Source organism: Lissotriton vulgaris, chromosome 7 (genome assembly GCF_964263255.1).
Source record: "Lissotriton vulgaris chromosome 7, aLisVul1.2, whole genome shotgun sequence".
In the NCBI taxonomy this organism is placed as follows: Eukaryota; Metazoa; Chordata; class Amphibia; order Caudata; family Salamandridae; genus Lissotriton; species Lissotriton vulgaris.
Window position 1 is genome coordinate 312,370,901 of NC_141695.1, and position 16,460 is coordinate 312,387,360.

Sequence of the window (16,460 nt, forward strand, 5' to 3'; positions counted from 1 at the left end):
ACTTAGGAGCGGTACTGCCCAACACTAGGACCGCCGGAGTTCTGGTTACAGACACTCCCCGTCCTCTAGACACAGGAAGATCCTCCTCAAATGACCTATGTACAGCTTGGGCCCCTGACCTGGCGCTCCCTTAGGGAACCCTCCAGGCCCTGAGATAGGGTTTCAGGCCAACGTGGGACACACCGTCCCACACTCACTCGGCCTCCACTGAGACAGGGCGTGAGCCCCTACACCCCTACCATACTACTGGGACCAAGCTGGGTTACACATGAACCTCTTCCCCTTTACAGGATCATCAGATACACAAACCACTCCTTTTGGAACCACTCCCTAATGCCTCTGCAAGACATCTAGCACACCGCCAGACATCCACCTTCCTGTCCAGTGCCTCTGCAGGACCTCCTGCACACCACCAGAGGTACACCTCTCATGCAAGCTCTTTAACAAAAAGAAAACTCACACCAACTCCTCCAGTTCAGCACATCACTCATTCGCACACTCCCCCCCCTCGGACTGGTAAGGTAGTTTCCACCACCCCTGATCACTCAACCTGACCACACGTGACACAGGTACCAAACTCTGGGAGCGGGGAATGGGACTTCACACGCACTGGACACATTTAAGCTGCCACCACTGGATCCTACCACACTGGGGAATCCAGACACACACACTACACTCAGGGAACAACCACCCTCCTGAGCTAGTCATTTCTCCTCACACTCCCTCTCCTCCATCTACCCACACAGGGACAGGATTTGGGATTGGACATTGGACCCAGCAAGGGATTCCTAAGCTATGGGAACCTCCCCCTCTACTGGCGTCCCGCCCTGTCAATTTCTCTCATCTGCCACTAAACATAAAGTGCAGAAACACATTTGAAAATGACACTTTGAGGAAAAAAATCAAAAACAATAATCCCAAACATGTGACTATCTGAAAAAACAATTGCAGAGTTTTGTAATGTAGCCAGTTGTCGCTATGGCACTGCGCAAACACAAGTTCCAAATCCGCACCGCTGACCACCAATGTTAGAACTGGCTATTTCTGGTAGGCTAAGGCTGACGCCAAAGCCAGGCAGAAACCACCATTCTAGTCAGGGCAAGGAAGTCACACGCCAAGATAACCTCTGCTCACCCCCTTGGTAGCTTGGCACAAGCAGTAAGGCTAAACTCGGAGGCAATGTGTAAAGCATTTGCGCCAGCGCACAACAGCAACAACATACTAGGCACACCACAGAAGAGACTCCACACAAGGTTATTATAAAAATAACTTTTGTATTGTAAAAACACATCAGATAAAATCACACATATACATTGTGCCAACTGGCACAGGCAATATTCACAGGGATTATGTACACAAGACAGGGCCACAAGGGCCACTGTCATATTCAGATACAGCACTTCTAGATAAAATGTAGAATATAAAATCACTTCTAGAATGAAATAGTAAAACATAAAATGGTAATCACAAAGATAACAACCAGTAACCACTGGTAACAGGAACCAGGACCTTACTAGGACCACCTGTACTAAGAAAGAAGAACCACCTAAGTATCACACAGCATTAGGGGTCTAAGAAAGAATACATTACTCATGATGCAATAAACCTACATTCAGAGGAGTAGAAAAGACAACCACCTAAGTATCACTCAGCATTTAGGGGTCTAGGAAAAGGACACATTACCCATGATGCAATAACCTACATTCAGAGGAGTAAGAATAGAGCACATGATGCAATAAACTACATTCAGGGGTGCAGCGCAAGAAGACACATGATGACTAACCATTCAGAGGTGCAGCGCATGGAAAGGAAGACACATGATGCAGTAACACATTCAGAGGTGTTAAGAATAGGGCACATGATGCAATAAAATACATTCAGGGGTGCAGCGCAAGAAGACACATGATGACTAAACATTCAGAGGTGCAGCGCGTGGAAAGGAAGACACATAATGCATAAACATTCAGAGGTGCCTAATAAATCAATAGCGCAAAAACACACAGTAGGCAATTACTATTTAAAAACATAGAAATCACATTGCGCCAACACTACATAAGCCACTACCTGTGGCAGTCCCTAGGCCAACTGGCCTTGTTGGGGCAAGGATGCCCTGGGTCCAAAGTCAGGGCGCGCTGCCATGCAGCGCCAGTCCAAAGTACAAAAGCCTAAACGTGGCAGTTGCCCACAAAGTGCTGGGCAACTGTGTACATCACAGAAAGACCTAAACGTGGCAGGTGCCCACAAAGTGCTGGGCACCTGAAGAATCAACAAAACGGCGCCAGCTAAGCCACACAGGCTCTGAAGCCAACACTGCGCACGTTGGAGCCACACAGGCTCTGGCCAACACTGGTCAAACGTTGGAGCCACACAGGCTCTTAGAAACACATATGGCCCCTCTGAGCCACACAGGCTCTCTCAAAGCGTTGGGGCGACCCACTGCCAAACGGGGCCGCCCTGACTCTCCATTCACTTCATGGAATGCCCCCAGCGCCTCTCAGGGCGCGAAATACACACAAATGGGGCGGGGAGCCTCTCCGGGCTCCGTGCACGTTGGGGCGACCCACTGCCAACCGGGGCCGCCCATGAAGCCTTCATGGCTTCCTGCTGGCACTCTTCGTAACGTTGGGGCGGCCCACTGCCATCTGGGGCCGCCCTTGAAGCCTTCGTGGCTTCTCTCTCGAGCGCGAGCTCGCGCTACTGCGGGGGAGGGGCGGACACCGACATCGCGTCCCGGCGCCCCTCCCCTGCTCTGCCCCACTCCAGCCCAGACTCACCGGGGCTCTCGTTGCTGCCGGTCTTCCTCCTGCAGCAGGGCTCCCTCGCATCACGGGAGCCCTGCGATCCGGCCGCCATGCTGCCTCCTCTCTCTCGCCGGGGAGCCTCGCGGTGGGGGCAGGCACCGACAAATGTGCCTCGCGCCCCCTCCGCTTCCGTCCTCAGGCCGCTCCTCTCGCTGCAGGGCTCCCTCCGCTCACGGGAGCCCTGCAGACCAGCCGCCATCACTCGTCCTTCTTCTCTCCCCCGGGCAGCTTCTCTCCTCTCGGGCTGCGGGGGCGGGACTTCCGGCCGGCCGCGCTGGGATTGGCCGGCCATCCACTTCCGGGTCGCTGCGGGCAGCGCAGCGGCCCTTCTCCTTTAGGCAGGCAGGCGGGGAGGCATTTTAAAATATCGGCAATACCGGCGTGGGCAGCCGAAAATAAAAGTCAGAAATAAGCGAGGTGGGCACTCGCCAAGGCGGGCAAAGCGCTCCTCAGCGCCATAATCAAAATAAAGCGCTCTAAAGCGCTATGGGGCAATAAAGCGCTCCCAAAGCGCTAGACACAAAGTACCAAGGTCCTTCCAGGAGTGCAGCTCCACCATGCTGCACAAAGGTCCCAGAGAGTCTCAGGGGGCAAAGCAAAGTCCCCCCCATCAGCCCAGCAAGGCAGAGGGGTCCCCCAGGAGTCCAGGAAAGTCCATCAGGTGCCCAGGGGCTGGGCAGAGCCAGGGATTCCCCTTAGCTCAAGCAGCAGCAGCCCCTGGCAGATTCAAGTTGAAAACAAGAACAATTTGTAAGGGGATACAACCCCTTTTTATACAGTGCAAAACCTTTGAAGTCCTTTGAAGTCCTTTGAAGCAGGCAGTGTGAGAACCAGCTGGACTGGTTTAGAGGGAAGTCCCCTTCAGTATCAGGGACAGAGGTGTCAGTCGCCCAGCGGGAGGTGGAGCCAGCTTTGTATTTACAGAGGAACAGCCCTTCACTATCAGGTGCCATCTCCTCCCACTTCCCTGGCAGCAGATGCTGCCTTTCATCCATGGGCTGACTTCAGACAACCTCCTGGGCTCTCCAGCCCCTGTCATCCTCAAACCAGACAGTCAATCCACAAGCAGGCCCATGCACTCTGGGCCAGGCTCACCAGCCAATCACACGCTAGCACCAACTTGCACAAATATGCCAACTTCCAAAAGTAGGACTTCTAGACTAGACACAGCCATGTCGCATACATCATTCTGCGGCATTCATTCTCACGAGTTCTCTCATACCAAACTCGCCCCTGCACTCCCCACGCATCAGGAACTACCATGGGCATACAGATTCCCCATTCATTCCTATGGGAGGGCAGGTCACTCACCATTCATTCACAGAGAGCTCAAGCACTTTACACTGTACCACAGTGAAAAAGTGCGCAGAGGCCTAAAATCACCAACACCAGGTTCCATAAATAGGCTAGGAAAACGCAAAAAAGTCTAGGGGTGAACCTGCCTAATGGGCCGGGTCCAACAATCACCAAGACACTGAGTGTTTTGAAACAGGCCACCTGGAAAACCAAGCACTTTATGTGAAACCGTGCCAGGATAATGCCCAAAAATATATGCCGGACGTTCGGGGGGGCAAAAAGCTTTCTACCTGCCTTTCGGCGCGGTAGCAGCGGCCCCTTTCCACAAAACATCTAACATTCCGTAAAATGTGTCGGTTTTTTTTTTCACACAAATGTAGTTGTGCAGTTTTGCTTTCAAGAATATAAACTGCTACTAAGGTACGGGGCGTTTGCATCTTGCGCTGCAGGAAACACCGCAGGGGCGGCCTGACGTCTTCTAGAAGCTTTGCGCCTGCCCGAGGCCAAGCAGTGGCCATCAAGAGGGCGGGCACCTAGTCAAGGAGGGCGGTCCCGCCCCCAGTTGCATGTCCGGCACATCCGCCTCACCGGTTGGAGGAGGCGGCCTGCCGAGAATCTCGTCCGGGCGGCGGGGAGGGGCTTCATGGGTACTTATGCTACGGTGCCCTTCTCCTGAGCCTCTTTGCCGCCCGGACGCCGTCGTGATCTTGCGGGACACTCTTTTGGATACTCTCGTCGTTCCGAGGTGAGCGTGGCCTCGGGCCTACTCTATCCCCCCCCTTTGCGTAGCCGCCTGCTCCCTCTTTGTGAGGTGTGAGCCTGGCGAGGCGGCCCGCTAGAGCGGGCTGCTGTGGGGGGGGGGACGTCCGGTGCCGTTCCGGTCTTTGTCTCCATGTGCAGTACGGGCCCGGTCTGTACATGTCGGGCCCGCTGTAATTTCTAGGTCGGCTAGTCCCGTTTCATGCCGGATTGGGGCCTTTGTATAAATTTTGCGGCCTAGGGGGGGGGGGGTGAGGGTACAGTCGCCGCAAGATGGGGCCTGTATTCTCCGCGAGCACAATACCTCCGTTCTTACACCGACCCCCCCCCCGCCCCACCTTATTACCTTCGGGGTGGCCATTTTGTGTATTGTGGTCGGTCGTACAGTTTGTTCAGGGGGGGGCCGCGTGCTGTGGTTAAGGAAATTTTTTTCAGGTTGCGCGCGTGTGCGTTGAATATTGTGTTCATACTGGGGGCGGGACCGCGTGCGCTTGTTGCAATTTACCGTGCAGCCCATTCCTCTAGGACCCAAGCGCTCCCCTTTCCCCTCATTGTCTGCCAGTCGCTCATGGTATGTTCACTGCACAATGTTCATTTAAACGGGATATCCAATTCTGCAGGCTTATTCATGTTTGTATCGTAGATTCATCGTCTGATTTGTGCATCTGTTGATCTATGTTTAATCAAAATGGCATATCCATGTGGGTATTGTAGTTCTTATCGCTATGATTGGATGCCTCGTGTTTTACATTTCCTGAATGCACTGGTCCAATAAGCTGTCCGACCGAACTTGTCTCCTTTGGCCCCTTCTCGGAGGAGGAGGTTACAAAGGTCTTGGTGGAGATGAAGAGTGGATCTCCGAGTGATCCAGTGCCCATGAAACATCTTAAACTTGTGGCTAACACTCTGTCAGCTCCGCTCACTGACCTTATCAACCTCTCTCTCTCTCGTGGCATAGTCCCTCAGAGATGGAAAAGGGCAGTAGTAAAAGCCTTACTGAAAAAACCAGGCTTGGATCCCGCCAATTTGACCAACTTCAGGCCAATCTCGCTTCTGCCGGGGTTTTCTAAAATCGCCGAGAAGCTGGTTAACCGTCAGCTCTCTTACTATCTTGAGTCCAACCACCTGCTGGGAGACTCCCAGACTGGTTTCCGTCCCGTGTGCTGCCTTTGACACAGTGAGTCATCAGGTGCTCCTCCAACGCCTGTCAGAGGTAGGTGTCTCAGGGACGGCCCTGAAATGGTTGGGATCCTTCCTCTCCAACCGTTTCTACCAAGTCTGGGAAGGGGCAGAGCAGTCTTCCCTATTCCCTCTTCAATGTGGAGTCCCACAGGGCTCATCGTTGAGCCCTACTTTGTTCAATGCATATATGACTCCACTTGAAAGAGTGGTAGCCCCTTCGGGGTTGAAGATCATCAGCTATGCTGATGATACTCAGCTGGTGGTGGGCCTCACTCAGCTGGCGGAACAACCCAACTTGTTACATGACTGCCTGGCTAATGTCTACCAATGGATGTCCAACTCGGCTCTTAAGCTCAATGGAGGAAAAACTGAGTTGATGCTCTTGGGCAACTCCAGTCCCTCCATCATTGCCAGCTGTTGGCCCCGGTCTCTTGGCGATCCACCATCTCCCAAGAAGGAGATCAAGTCCTTGGGAGTATGGTTGGAGGAAGATCTGTCCTTTAGGACCCACGCCAGAAAGACCGCGGGGGTTTGCTTCGGTCTACTGAAATCAGCCCGAAAGGTACTACCACTGCTTCCGGATCCAGCTAAGAAGCTTTTGATGCGTGGTTTAATCCTTTCAAGGCTTGACTTTGGTAATGCCCTGTTTCTTGGTGCCCCTGAAGCGACCTTTAAAACCCTCCAACAGGTGCAAAATGCAGCTGCCAGAGTTTTGATGGAGATCCCTAGAAGGCAGTCCGCTGCCCCGGCCCTGAAAGCACTTCACTGGCTCCCTATTAAGGAGCGGGTGAAATTCAAGGCGTTGTGTATGGCCCATAAAATTCTACATGGCAAAGGCCCCCCCATCCTTTTTAATATGGCCCGTCCTTATAAACCTCCACGCCTTCTGCGCTCGGACCAGCAACATCTTTTGCAATCTGCGAGAGTTAGGAGAGCTCGGACTGGGGGCAGGCGTTTCTCGGTACAGGTGGCATCTCTGTGGAACTCTCTGCCCCTTAAGATTCGCTCAGAGTCCAAGATCCTATTATTTAGGAAACTCCTTAAAACCTACTTGTTTCCACAGTAGTGAGTAATCGAGTTCCTCCTTTTTTGGTCTGTCGCGCCGGGATGCCCCCGGGTAAGCTGAGCGCGTTACAAGTTTCATATAATAATAATAATAATAATGTTTTCGAGGGGGCGCGGGGTACCATCTAGCCTTTATGGGCGTCCTACGCATTTCCTAAACATTTCAATGCACGAAGCGGTAAGGGGGGGCGCAGAGCTTGCCGCTGTCCGGTCCATGTGGGCGCGGGATCCGGCGAGCAAATTTTGCGGTACCCCCTCGATTGGCCATACGCATAGCTGATATTTTAATTTGACTCGGTTTACATCAGTGTTTTCGTTGCATTGGGGGGATGGCTTCTCCAAAGTGTGCTACTCTGGCTATGTTCTTTTGTTATATGCATTCATTTGGCCAAAAGTTTCATGTTACCGATAGGCCCTCGCGCTCTCTCTGCCTTATTCAACCGGTACAGGCATAGGGTGTAGAGCGCGGTGCTGGGGTAGCCGGTCCACGCGGGTGCGGGACCCGGTGAGCGCACAGCGGGTCCTCATTTTGCTTGCCTCCTTCCCAATGTCGCAGAGTGCTCGCGTTGGCGGGATGTTGCCTTCATGGAGGGGGAGGAAGGTGGGGCCTGCTCGGGTGGGGTCCTGGGCCTGCGAGGGTGCTGTCCCCCAAGCGAAGTGTACTAATTTTGTGGTCTTCTTTCCTAGGAGGCGCCTTCGAGGCTAATTTACGGGCTTTTCTTTCTGCGTGGGCGCGCGCACCGGCTATTGCGGCCTCTGCGGCGCCCTGTTATTTAACATGCCTCCTCCTTTTTTCTTGCAGAATTCGGCCTTAGCGTGCAATCGCTTCCGCACCCAGGCCTTCCGGGGTTGCCAGGTTGGCATCAGTGCGTCCCCCCCCCCCCCCCCCCCCCCCCCCTCACGCGCCCTCGCTTACTCGGGGCCAGTGTAAGGTATGTTTGCATGTGCGTGTGCGATTAGGTGGTCTCATGAAGGAATTTTCTCGCTTCCTGCCTTCGTTGGGCCGTTTGCCCCGGGGGCGTTTACCGGCGGTATATGAACGTGGGTGCTCATTGTGTCCCGGTAAGGGCATTTTATGTTCCAAACAAGGTGTTTTACCCCGCACTCTGTTGTTTCAGGAAGTTTACCCGTTTGAGGAACAGCATCGGGGCCGTACATTCGACCAAAGTCACGAGAATATTAGCAGAGGTATGTAAGTGCGACGGGTGGGCCTACCCTAGGAGGAGTTGGTTGGGGGGTCAAGTCTTTTCCCTCCTCCGGTCTAGTGACTCAGGGATTTGAGGGGGTGATAGCCTACATGGGGTGGGAGGTGCCTGCTGGCTTGACTAAAGTCGTTGGAATGCAGTTGCTCATGGTTATCTCTTTTGCAGAATACTTTCGAAGGCGGCATGGAGAGTCAGGGGTCCCCCGCTCTTTTCTCACAGACATCCCAGGTTGAGGATTCAGGGCTAGGACCGTCGCAGGACCCTCAGATGAAAGCCCTTTTGGACATGATAAAGACCAATGGGGTGGCGTGGGCGAGTGGACTTTTACTAGCCAACCCCCCTAAAGCACCAGGGCCGGCCCCTGCCCCACAAATAACTGAAATAGAGGTGGCAGAGGACACAGCCACAGTGAGGTCTAAGCGCACGAGGAAGCCAACAGTCAAGGACTTCCCACCGGAGCCCCCCTCAAAGACCAGGGCGGCTGACCCGGTCAGAAATGTGATAGTGCATGCCCCGGCATCCCCCCCAGCGGTGGTCCGGGTGTGCCCCCCCCCGCCCCCTCGCATGGCGGCCTCTAGTGCGGAATTCGCTACCCGGGAAGATCTGGGTAAGATTACAGACTCGCTGGCGTCTTTTATGTCAGAAATAAGAGCCAGTTTGTGCCCTGCCCAGACACGGTCACCTGTTTCTACGCAATCTGTAATTTTGCTACCGCTAGCAGTGGCCCCTTTGTCTTCTGCCGGAGAGGCAGATGTGGTGCAAGTGTGGGGTGGTACTTCTTCCCAAGGGGGGGATAATGCGGGTCCCATCAGTGTTTCTATTGTCCCTACGTTCAGCTCTTCCCCCAGTCTGGTGACTGGAGCTCTTCTCCCACAGGTTTTGCCGCCGGTGCAGAGTGTGTCCCAGGAGGCCCTCTCGCCTGCGGTGGTCTCAGTCCAGCCACAGGTGGGTGCATCTGCCGCTCCTCCACCCTTGCCAACTATCAGTGCTGTGGCTCCGCCGACAGCTGTGGTGTCCATCCCTGCGCCCACAGCCCTCATGACTATGGCACCTCTTCTGTCTGGCAAATGTTCCCTGGCCTGGCAAGTTCCTCAGGCGGCTAAGGAAGGCATTTGGCGGAGGGAGTTCATAGACATTTTCTCGCTCCTCATGCTGGGGGCGGATGGGGTGGATGTGAGAAGGATGGGGTCAAAGGATGAGGAAAAGAAAGCACGCTTCCAAACCTGGCCCGAGAAGACAATAAAAAGCTGGCGCCAGGCATTTGCCATCTTGGCGGCTGTCATAACTGAGCGTTTCCCAGAACAGGCACAGGGTCTTTTCCAATACAATAGCATCATAATTAACGAAGCGGAAGCAACATCAGGGATGGGGTGGTATTTGTATGACTGCGAGTTCCGTAAAAAGATGTCTGTCTGCCCTGAGCTGGAATGGGACCAGGTTGAGGTCAGACTGTGGATGGTCCATATGGGCAAAGGTAAAGTAGAGAGTGGTGTCAACAGTGTGGTCCAGGTTAGGAAGACGGATAATGATAAGCAGTTCTCGCAGAAGAAGAGTAATTTTCGTCAGTCCTTTCGAGGGGGGCGAGGGGGGGGGGGCAGTTATAACAAACAGTTCGCCAAGAAGTATGCTCCTCCCTCATGCAGGATGTTCAATGCGGGGAACTGCACCTGGGGGAAAGCCTGTAAGTTCTCCCATGTTTGCAGCAGGTGCGGTGGTTCCCACCCCGAGTCGTCCTGTGAGAAGAGATCCCCCGCCCCCAACGCTGCCAGCAAAGACAAGTAGTATCTCCAGGGACATTCCCCCCCCTTTCCCCTGTACTGAGGTACCCCAGCAGCCAGACTTTCTCCCCCCTCCCCTTTGCCCACCTGTGTTGCCCGTCAGGGACCCTCCCCATCTTAGGTCCAAAGGCCCATCCCCAATCATTTTGCCTAGGCTGCTTGCCCTCCTTCACAAATACCCCAATGTGAAAGATAGGGATGCCCTGTCTCAGGGTTTCCTTGAGGGCTTCCAGATCCCCTATCAGGGTCCTAGAGTCAGCAGAGATGCTGAAAACCAAAAATCGGTGAGGGAGCTCCCGGAGGTTGTCGACAAAAAGATCATCAAGGAGGTAGTTTTGGGGAGGGTGGCTGGGCCTTTCCTGTCCCCCCCCCTCCCGAATTTTGTCGTGTCCCCTTTGGGTGTTGTCCCTAAAAAAGAACCTGGGGCTTTCAGGTTGATACCCAACTTGTCCTTCCCAGAGGGGAACTCTGTCAATTCCTGGCTGCCTGAAGAGGCCTGTTCTGTCTCCTACTGTTCTCTTGACATGGCCATAGATTTAGTGAGGAGGGCAGGAGAAGGGGCCTGGCTGGCTAAGGCAGATATAGAGGCGGCTTTCCGCTTGTTACCGGTCCATCCTGACAGTCAGCATCTCTTGGGCTTCAAATGGAAAGGGGGATACTACTTCGACAAGTGTATGCCCATGGGTTGCGCTGTCTCGTGTGCCTTCTTTGAAGCGTTCAGCACCTTCCTTCAGTGGGCCCTCACAGAGGAATATAATGTAGCAGCGGTGTCTCACTACCTAGATGATTTTCTTTTCATTGGGAGGGAGGGCACGCAGGAGTGCCAAGAGGGCCTGGACTGTTTTGTTGAGCTGGCTTGCCGCTTGGGGGTGCCTTTGGCGCCAGGTAAGACCAAAGGCCCTGCTCAGGTGCTGACTTTCCTGGGGATTGAGCTTGACACGGTCCAGGGAGTGTCTCGTCTTCCAGCAGAAAAGGTGGTGGCCTTGAGGGGTGACATTCAAGCTTTGCTAGGCAGAGACAAAGCACCTCTGGGGGTCATTCAGAGCCTACTAGGTAAACTAAATTTTGCTGCGAGAGTGATTCCTGTGGGGCGCGTCTTTGCAAGGCGCCTGGCCAAAGCCACTGCTAAGATTAACAAACAATACCATTTTGTCAGGTTGACCTCCGGTCTCAAGAAGGATCTGCGGATGTGGGATGTTTTCTTGGCAGATTTTAATGGGACCGTGAAGTGGAAGTCCCCGTGGGTGGAGAGTCCTGAGTTAAACATGTACACGGACGCCTCGGGCCGCGAGGGCTTTGGGGCCATTTTGGGAGAGCAGTGGTGCGCGCAGGGCTGGCCCAATTCATGGCGCAAGCGGGGCATTACTTCTAACATTGCTGTCCTGGAACTCTTCCCAATTGTCATTTCCTTACACCTGTGGCCTGAGGTCCTGTCCCACAGAAAGGTCTTGTTCTGGTCAGATAACATGGCAGTGGTGCAGGCGATCAATGGGTTTTCCGCCAGCTGCCCTTTGGTGCTGTCTCTACTCCGGGAACTGGCTAGCAGGTGCCTGTTTTGCAATGTCGAATTTAGAGCCAGACACATTGTAGGGGTCACCAATGTCGCAGCTGACGCTCTCTCTCGTTTGCAGCTGGATCGTTTCCGGGCAGCTTGCCCCCAGGCGAGAGAGGAGATGACCCCCTTTGCGTCAAGGCTTTGGCACATCTTGGAGTGGAGCAGCACATGAGGGAACTGGGAGAAAAATCCTTAGCGTTGAGTACACGTAAGCGCTACTCAAGCCACCGTGCTACGTTCACTAAAGTTATCTCTGACCTGGGTTTGCAAACGTTGCCAATAGAGAAGAGAGTTCATGCCTTTATAGTATGGGCTAAGAAGCAGAAGAGATCGCATTCTTGGGTTTGCGGCCACTTAGCGGCCATTGGTCATGAGGCTAGATTGGGTGGGGGGCAGGATCCCACCTCTTCTTTTGTGATTAGGGCTGCCTTGAAGGGTTGGGCGCGGGAGGATCCTAGGGCCCCGGATGACAGGTCTCCCATTGATTTCCCTTCTCTCCAGGCCATGTTGCAGGTGTTGCAGGCAGTTGTGCACTCCGGGTACGAGGAGGCCCTTTTCTCTGCTGCTTTTGTTCTAGCTTTCTTTGGTGTGTTTAGGAGTAGTGAGCTGGTGGCTCGTTCTAAGTCAGATACCTCTATGGATGCCCTGGGTGTGGAGGATATTAATTTCGAGGGTGGGTTGTCTATTAAGCTGAGAAGATCCAAGACAGACCAGTCTGGTAAAGGGTCTCTTATTAGACTCTCCCCCCTTGGGGATTTCCGTTGCTGCCCCGTGGCAGTGCTGCGAGCCTTCCTAGCATTGCGCCCGACGGGGCCTGGTTACCTCCTAGTGCATGCCGATTTCAGCCCCTTAACGAAATACCAAATGGACAAGATCATGTTGGCTTGCCTTGACAGGGCTGGCTTGTTGGTTCAAGGGAAGAAGTTCTCTAGTCACTCCTTCCGCATAGGGGCGGCCACATCGGCCTTTCGCGCTGGGATGTCTCCAGGGCAGGTGCAGTCGGTTGGGCGTTGGGAATCTGCTTGTTATAGGCGTTATGTTAAGCCTTGATCCCATTTCAGTTTTGTGTTGATTTTGTTTGCTGTGCTTCGTATATTTGTATAACATGTGAATTTTGAATAAACACCCTTGAACATATCGCGTCTTTCTTTGACAGGTGCTCGCGTGCGGGTCTTGGGGCACTCTATGGTCAGCAGATTGGCACGATGGGCTGCCATCAGGCAGTGGACTGGTACCTTTTCAGAGATAGAGTGTGTGTGGTTGGGATTCCCGGGCATACGCTGGCATAGCCTACTCTTTCGACTGCGGGAGGTCCTTGCCCGGGGGGGACTTCTTCCCCATCATTTAATAATCCACTTGGGTGGCAATGACATTACCTCTGTGGGGAAATCCGCCCTACTTCTCAAAATGAAAACAGACCTGGGTATCATTGGCAGCATGTTGCGCGAATGCGAGGTCTGGTGGTCTGAAATAGTGCCTAGGAGACACTGGCGGGGCGCTAAGTCCAGCGAGGCAATCGAGAGAACTAGAAGGCGCATAAATGCGGCCATGAAAAAGTTTACGCAGCGCAGAGGGCTGGGTTTCATTAAACATGACTTGATTCAGGAAAAGGTCAAGGGGTACTTCGAGGAAGATGGTGTTCACCTCACGCCTGTTGGCTTAGACCTCTTTCTGCTGGACTTAAAAGAAGCACTCATGAGCAGAGGTTGCAGGTAGAATAGGTGACAATGGTGGGGGGCCTGTGCGGCAGCGGTGACCACCGCACAGGCTGTGGCGGAGTTACGGGGCGATCCGGAAGAAGAGAGGTGCAAATGATGTACTTCAGCGGGCACATAGGGGTGCCAGAGCCTAACCTGTAACCTCATGGGAGGTGCAGGAATCCGTGTCGGCGCCCCAGTAGTCCTTAAGTAACAGCGAGGTTTGCAAAGCGTGCAGCCAAAGGGTGAATATTTCCATCTCTGCTCCTCTGGGGCTACCTACTCCCTCTCCCCGTCGACTTTCACAGGGTTTCCCAGGAACACACCAGCGTATCGGGTCGGTGTGTATGCTGATGCCGCACAGAGGTCCATGGTAGAGGCCTTATACCGAGACTTCAGTGATATGACGCAGGTGCTCCGTAGACATCACACTCTTTTCAAGTAGATAAACCGAAGACCACTTTTATGGTTAAAAATATAAGTTACTGAAAGGCTGAGGAAGTCACCAGGTTTGCATCGACTGCTACATAAAACAAGCTGTCTCCATTGCGCAAAGGCAGACGCTTGTTTACATCACGTTTTCACTTTAATGACAAGTTGTTTGCGGAAGTCAGGCATCCTTGCCCGTGACATGGGCGGGGCCTGTGACGCGGCCGGAAGAGGCGGGTGTTGCTCGTTGATGCCGGGCTCCCATCATGGAGGGAGAGCCCCGCGGTGAAGATCCAGAGAAATGCCCCGCGTGTGGAGATGCTCCGGAGAAAAGGAGCACGGCGACACGACAAAAGAGCACGGTGAGTGGAGGGGGGGGATATGTGTGTCTGTGTGTGCACGCGTGTGTGTGCGGCTGAGCCCCGTGAGTGGTGGGGGAGGGAGGTGCATGCATGCGCGTGTGTGTGCCTGCCTGCCTGTGTGTATGCCTGGGGGGAGAGGTGGGGGAGTGTGTGCGCATGGGAATGTGTGTGCGCATGCGTGACTTTGCCTGTGTGATTGCGAGAGCATGTGAATGGCAGGCAGGGGATGTGCACGGCGACGTGCGCACCCTCGATGAGGAATCTGAGACAGCGAGGCACGTGGGCGATCACTGTCTCACATTCCCCGGAACACGCCAACTATAGGTCCATCGCTACGCTCGACCTAAAAAGAGAGAAGGGGAAAGAGAAAATTCCAGCCACAACCACTAGATGGCGATATAATGCACAGCATGTGAATCCAGAAAAGATTCACAGTGCAAAGTAAAGAGTTTTATTTCACGTGTGAATGTTATAGAGGCCCTACTTTGGCATCCGTTCTTGATCACCTTCACAAACAATAATGCATTGTGCATGAATGTATAGAATGCCAACTATCTGCTTAGTGATTTTCGGAATTTTTCCTATCAACACTATTAGACTCCCATTTCCCCATAGCATTCGGAAAAAAAGGAAGCAAATAATAACCCAGACGTAATTGAATCTTACTTCTGTCCATTTTCTACCATGGCATCTTTCTCAAACTTAATAATTCAGCAGGATTTTTGGCTTACTGTTGAGGCTATTAAGCGCTGGTTACAGACAGCCTAAGTGGCACCCAGCGTTTAACCTCCACTTTTAGAAAGAGTTATCAATATCTAACCAGTAGCATAGAACTCATGTACAACTAGAACCGATTCAAGTTACAAAAATAGCATGTTGTTGCTGCACAACATTAGGATATACCAAACAGTTAATAAACAACATGCAAAATGAGCAGGTTTAACACAATGTATGCTCTTCACTTAGGCGAGGGAATCCAGTTATTAATTTTTGATGAGGCTTGCACTATTGACTATATGTGTGAGGGCGATGCCCTCTGGTTTCTGGTGATCTAGTAGATGAAAAATAACTGGTTTAATGCGAACATTTGACAAATTCAGGGAGTGCAGAGACCATTGGTGTTAAGATAGTACAAAGAAGTGAGATTTGTAGATTAGTTAGTAAGCACAGGAGGTCTTCACTTTTAGTCATAATGTTTCTGCTTTTCTAGCAAGCCTAGGTCATAAGAGCCCATCTTAAAATATCTTCTTCCACAGTAATTTACCTGTCTCTGTAGGTCCAAGTCTGCCTTATTGCCAACGAGGATCATGGGAAACTCGTCTCGGTCCTTCACTCTCAGGATCTGTGTGTGAAACTTGCTGATTTCATTGAAACTGAAAAGAAAAGAATGAGAAATGCTGTGAGACTTCATCATGCATGTTGGATACAGTCCCTCACCGGTCTCCAATATGCAGCTCTCGCCCACCCCAGCAAAACAAAAAGCAATCAACCCTGTACTCAAACAACTGACCCTTGCCCACCTCAGCCACACAAGCAATTCAAGCCCACCTCAGCAAAACAAGAAGCTCTCAACCCTGTCATCAAAACCTCCGTCACCAGTTTTACTCAGGAAAATGGCTTTCTCTTGTCTCCAAAACAGTCCCTGTCTCTACCTTACCTTCCAGTACCCAGCTCCCACACTCTCACTTGAGGATTCTGGTCCTCCATGCCTATTCCAGTTCACACGGTTTATTCAACGGATCCATTTATTGCAGGCAATGGTTTAATGATTCAGTTTGTGGGAGGTATTCAGGCCTAAACTGCCAGATCCGTAATTGCCCTATATGGTGTGTGTGTAAAGTTTTGCTTACACTGTAAGCATATGTTTGTAGCATGTAGTGCTGTAGATTCACATGCTCTGCATAATTCTGCCATCTAGTGTTGGACTCGGACGTTGAGTCACTGGTTGTATTGTGGCTCCTTCGTTTGTGCGCAGGGGCGCGTAATCCATGTTAAAGTGTTTTTCATACGGTGGGGGAGCGTATGTATTGAGTGGTGAGTGAAGGTAGCACGGTGACTTTCAGAGGTAGAAATCGGTTCCAGTAGGAGTTGAGACAGGCTCCAGGGAAGAGGGTGGTCGCATCTTAAAGTACTACGCTCTGCGAACAGATGCTCGCAGGATAAGTAACATTTTCTATTCGTAGCATGTGTGGTTGTAGATACACATGCTCTGCAATGACTGTAAAGTAGTACATTCTGTAAGCAGTGGTTAGCCCGCGCATGGTACAGATGTCTGGGACAAAGTTCTTAGTGTTGTCAAGCCAACCATAGCCTATTGGTAGGCTAGGATGG

At 52.5% G+C, this 16,460-nt stretch overlaps 1 protein-coding gene across 1 annotated transcript in view; it reads right to left on the minus strand.

Annotated features, from left to right (window-relative positions):
• Nucleotides 1–16,460, minus strand: part of RRAS (RAS related) — a 114,731-nt gene that overhangs the window by 17,730 nt on the left and 80,541 nt on the right. Inside the window, exon 4 of the mRNA XM_086930127.1 lies at nucleotides 15,394–15,502. Coding sequence (XP_086786253.1) covers nucleotides 15,394–15,502 — 109 coding nt within the window. The remainder of the gene's footprint in view (nucleotides 1–15,393; nucleotides 15,503–16,460) is intronic.